This window comes from Anneissia japonica, unplaced genomic scaffold (genome assembly GCF_011630105.1).
Source record: "Anneissia japonica isolate Jap-2015-1 unplaced genomic scaffold, ASM1163010v1 scaffold20399_len32890_cov269, whole genome shotgun sequence".
Taxonomy (NCBI): domain Eukaryota; kingdom Metazoa; phylum Echinodermata; class Crinoidea; order Comatulida; family Comatulidae; genus Anneissia; species Anneissia japonica.
This window is the reverse complement of record NW_022707702.1, coordinates 1-5724: the sequence shown is the minus strand read 5'-3', so window position 1 is coordinate 5724 and position 5724 is coordinate 1. Positions and strand designations below refer to the sequence as shown.

Below are 5724 nucleotides of genomic sequence, written 5' to 3'. Positions count from 1 at the left end.
ACTGCATACAGTGTAATTTTTTATGTAAATTTGCATCTGAACATTGTCAAGAATTTCATCTTGCATCTTGTAGAGACAAGTTGGGCAATCACAGCACATCATGTAGGCCTTGGCAACAACCTTTCACCTCCTCACGGCAGTACAGGAAAACCAGTTCCTGGTTGGAATGGTGAGTGATTCTATTGATTGTGCTAAAAAAGTAAATTTTCTGTATACCCTTTAACATGTTGACTGCCAAAACCTTTGTTCCTAAATCTGCTTGTTTACTTGTTTCTGGTTTCTTGTACAGTGCTTCTGCTTAATTGCAGTTACCAAGCACTTGTTCATCCCTGGCCATTGGGTCCAGGTGCTTAAATGTTGCTACCATATGGGTGCACACACCACATACTCATTCTATACTTCTAGGTAGTAACAAGCAATGCAGATGAAGTGCTTACTCAAGGACATACAAAATGAGCAGTGAGAGGTTGATTTCCCAACCTCAAGGGTGGAAAACCAAACTGCATGTTCCCGCTACACCATACTGCTTCTGCTACCTGAATGCTTTTTTTTTTGGATTCTACTGAAAATATGGTTTTAAAGCAAGTATTGTTTTGATGTCAGTTCATAAGGAAATGAAAGTACAAATTTTTAATTCTTAATGCTGATTATATCTCAACAATAATGTTTTAAAACCATTGCTTTCTTGCCTGTTTTTTTTTTAGTTAAAATTCTTGGAAGTGATGGTGAAGTGCTGAAGCCAGATGAACTTGGCACCATTGCAGTGAAGTAAGATTGTATATTTTATTTGTACCTCTCTCTTGTATTAGTGTTGATGTTTAGGTTACAGAAATAATATTTATTGTCATAGATTAAAATGAATGCTGTATATTTATTTTTTAAATATATATCATATTATAAAACATTGCACATTTAACAATGATATAAGGTTGATTAAATTCCAGTTATTCACCTGAAAATGATTGTAATGGAATGGAATTTTAGACACAATTTTTGTTGATATTTTAATACATTTATGCATTAATTTTTCTAGACTGCCTCTTCCTCCTGGTGCATTTTCTACACTGTGGGAAGCTGATGATCGGTTTAAAGACTTGTATTTTAAAAAATTCCCGGTAAGTATACAGTATTTTCCCAAGTTTGAACCACATCTTACTTAACAACTTACTACTTCCCAAAAGACTAGTCAGTTAACTTAATTTACAAGTAAAATTAACCATAACACAGGAGGCCTCTCAAAAAAATGGTCTGCATATTTTGATTGCATATGAGTCATTTTTTACAGTAAACCTCTCCTTTTAAGTTCCTATCTGAGAAGACTTAGATCTACCTCTCAAACCATGGGCAGGGGTGGTCTTAAACTAACACCAGTGTTATGTCTGTAGGTTGCAGCGGCCATGCTTTAGTCACTGACTGGCTCAGCATTGGTAAAACTATTAAGAATCTTTCTTAGTTTTATTAAGAGGGTATATTCTAATTGTTTAGCAACACATTGACTGATTGGGAGCTGTCAGTCACAGACCCTCATTCTGAAGCTTTGATGACCAGGTGTAATCCTGCTACTTCTTTTTTACTTAATTTCTGTGAAGGGTTATTACAATACCATGGATGCTGGAAGTTATGACAGTGATGGTTATGTATACGTGAAATCAAGAGCTGATGATGTCATCAATGTTGCTGGACATAGAATAGCATCATCAGCTATTGAGGAGGTAAAGTACAATAAATGCATGCTGAACATTTTGACCAACGTTAATCATGCATATAAACACTGCAAGAAGTCTACGAGTAACTATTACAGCAATATTTCAATTGGTTTATACTGACGACTATTCCAACATGCTCTTCTGTGAAGTAATGTTGTTTTACATATAAACATTTATGCTATACAGTATTAATATTATATACAGTACAATATTAATATTATTTAATGAGATCTTGTTTTTATGGTTGATATCTTGTTATTTCAAGGCGATCATGTTACAAGGTGATGTGGTGGAGTGTGCAGCCATTGGTTTGAAAGATGCCCTGAAGGGTCATGTACCTGTTGGACTGTGCATACTTAAAAAAGGTGTTAAAATATCTTCAATATTATAATGACAGCTACAGTAGCTTTTTATAGTTTACAGTCAAACTCGCTTGAATCTAAAGTGCCACTGAAACATAGTTTGTCTTAGATTAAAATTCGACTAAAACAAAGTCGAATTTTATTCGAGTTATATCACAATAGCAGCAACTTGACTTGGAGAGTTAGGCCTTATGGAGACCCGAACAAATTAACATACACGGATGGTACACGCACGATGTTGACCGCACATTTGGCCTAGGCCTAGAACTGTAGAAGTAAAGGCCTAAGCTACCTAAATTACCTTGAAAGCAGTATTCTTCAGAGTATCAATACATTACATTAATTCTGTAATTATATTAAAGTATATATATTTAAATGTTTTTTTAACTGCTTCTATGCCATTCTTTTTAATACATTATAAAGAGGAATCAGTAAATACTAAAATTAAAGCTTACCGTAATCATATTTTATATTTGATAAACTACCGTAACATTTAATAACTGATTTTTGCATGGCCATCAAATCTTAAATACGATAATTCAGTGGGAAAATCCCAATACTTACTAGGTGAAAAGTCTATAATATATATATATTTCAATACGTGTATTAATCGTAAGTGAACCAGATCTGTATACCCTCCCGCAAAATGGACCGTTCCAAAATCGCCCACTACTAATGCACATGCTTGCTTCTCGCTGCTCCGCGAGGAGAGCAGGCGATGCTCTGCAGATAGTTTGTATGCAACGAAGATCGGGATGAAGATAAAAACTACAGTAACACATTTGTATTATATGACTGGTTATTCCCTATACCTAAATTCCATAAGAAATTTATTTTACAATTACTGTACGTATTTTGCAATACAATTTAATCTACTGTATATAAAAAAGAACTAACAAAACCAGAAAGAGTACTTAGATTAGTCGCTTGTTGACGTTACCACATGTCTGAACAATAGTGAGGAATTTGAGTTGAGTTGCTTGTAAAATAAACTACACAAATTAACGCTATGCAATGTAAACACGTGTCACTTGTCGGGCTTACTTAGCGTGTGAATTTCTGTATTACCAAATGTATGAGTCACTTGTTGACTTTCATAGCGATGTTGGTAAAGCAGGCAACAGCTTAAAATGATTGAAGTTTTACGTCAATAATTTAACTTCGACTTACGGACTAACAATTAATAGAAAACAGATCAATTTGGCACATAAAATATGTTTAACTTTCGTTTTTATTCAACTTAAATTTATTCGAGTTAGAGCAAATGTTAACCATTGTAAATATAGCGAAGATGAAGTGACATGAAAATAATTTCAACTTTGACAATTTTTCGACTTAGGCACATTAGACTTAGGGAGTTTGACTGTATTTGTGAATTAATGTTAAAAATAGTGTTATTGTACTAATTAAATTAACCAATTACATAAAATTAACAGTTATTGCATGTGGTAGAAGAAAATATACCTACATGGTACCTTGTAATAATATGTTCTTTTGATTTTAGGACATAATTGCAAAGATTTATTTAAATCCCCTATAGGGATAGATTAAACATTAGGAAATAAATGTTTTAAAATACAATTTTCAAGATACATCAACAGAAATGTGAGTGTTTTTTTTTCTGATTTTAGATGTTGATAAAACAGATAAACAAATAATATCTGAAATAGTAAGCACTGTTCGTGAAGCCATTGGACCAGTAGCAGCATTCAAAAAGGCAGTTATTGTGAACAAGTTACCAAAGACAAGGGCTGGAAAGATATCAAGACAAACAGTTGCATCTATGGCAAATGGTGAACCATTTAAGGTACAGTAAATCATGTATTGTGTTATCAAGGGATGTGTGGTAATGCAAAGTCAATAATAATCCAAGTGCAATATGTTGTAGTTCTAGACAGCTCTTCTAGAGTGAAGCAACCAGCGAAAGCTCATTGGGTTGAAGAAGGTTTATGTAAAATCGTCTAAATGTACTTGGAAGAATTTCATCTAGTTTTTAGTTGAATATACTGTGAAACTGTCATGTAAGTTTAAAAAAAACTTTTAGTCTATACATTAAAGAACCTTTCACAGTATAGTCTAAATGTAATTTATATTTATGTTTTTCTTTCAAACCAATGGTGACGATGTCAAAATTTCTTTCAGATTCCAGCCACAACAGAAGATTTTACTGCCTATGATATGGTCAAAGCTGCACTACAAGCAGAGGGCATTATGAAATGCTAGACCTTCCATCTTATAAACTCAGTATTAACTAAGCTTTGCCTTGAAATCATTAATCTCTTTCCATCATACCTCAGTCATAAAAGTCAATTTTAATTTTTCTTTAATTTCTATTCCAATTTCAAGTTGATAATTTTATGTAACCTCAAAATAAGGATAATTTAAAATATACTGCAGTCATTTGTAACAGAAAGCACTTTCCCTTGTATTGCAGTGTTTTGTCATTGTAAACTGTTTTGTTTATATTTTATATGCCACATTCATCATTGCAGGCTCTTTCCATCAACCCGCAGTAATTTATCACTGCTCTTTTCCTTGCAATCAGTCATCCATTATTTCAAGCTCTTTTCATTATACCCAGTCATTTCGACAGCTTTTTCATCGTTCCTGCAGTAATCAGTATCTCATACCTCAGTCATTTACCACTGTCAGATCAGGGTTGAGTCTGATGTTCAGCACTGGTTTGTGTGCTAGTGCACAACACTCCAATCTTCTTGTCATGCTTCCTTAGGAGCATTAAGTGGATGCTAGTCTGTTGATATCAGTTACTATTTTATTAATTATGAGTACTTTGCAATGTCTGTTACATCTGATTTCTTTTGACCATGAGCTTGGTAAGTGCTTCTATGAACTACAGTTTGATTTGTGAAAATTGACTAACAGAATGAAAAGTTATACCAGTTGTTGAATTTCCTTGGTATGAGAAAATAAAATTAATAGATGGCACCCTCGCTAGAAATACCATTATGTGCTGGTAAAGGATGGTGTGTTGTGATATAAACAGGAATTAAACTTTAAAATGCTTTATATGTATTTAATTGTGCTGACAGACCAAATGTACATGTTCTAGTATCATTATCGGTTGGCAGCAGGTTTCACACAAATTATAAAAAAAGTCTTCAAGACTGAGGCTTTTTTTTGTGTTATGAGTTATCTGTTAGTAATCTGAAGACTCAAAATTAAACTTCAAGACGCCAGAAAAGTAGAAGTTGAAACATCGGGGTACTCAATGCAATTTACCAACCAATCAGCCTACCTGGATATTAGAATTAACATAATTCCTAATCAACTTAGTTCAATAAATTAACTTATTTAGCAATCAACCAACCTAGACATTCAATCAGCCTAATTACCAATCAGTCAACTTATTTAACAGTCAACCAAACTGAACATTAGTCAATCAACAAACAGTAGTTGTTACCAATCACGCAATCAACTTGGAAATTTTAAAGTTTATATGATTCTCATTTGTTACCTTTTCCCCATAATTGCTTATTTTAGGTCCATTTTCATGTAATGTATTACTGTACTTCATATTGCTTTTTTTCATTTCAAAAGGAAAGGAAACTTCTAATTGATTTGAATAGTTTAAAAAAAATAGTACAGTAAATTAAATGAGTGGTGCTTATAATAAGTGAAACTAATTAAAGTGTCAC

General features: G+C 33.1%; 1 protein-coding gene across 1 annotated transcript in view; it reads left to right on the top strand.

Moving 5' to 3' along the window:
• Window positions 1–5712, top strand: part of LOC117106402 (acyl-CoA synthetase short-chain family member 3, mitochondrial-like) — a gene marked incomplete in the record, with an annotated part of 14008 nt that extends 8296 nt beyond the window's left edge. The window contains 7 exon segments of the mRNA XM_033247766.1: window positions 74–169; window positions 705–768; window positions 1034–1115; window positions 1590–1712; window positions 1972–2071; window positions 3700–3875; window positions 4211–5712. Coding sequence (XP_033103657.1) covers window positions 74–169; window positions 705–768; window positions 1034–1115; window positions 1590–1712; window positions 1972–2071; window positions 3700–3875; window positions 4211–4291 — 722 coding nt within the window.
• Window positions 5713–5724: the final 12 nt, after the last annotated feature.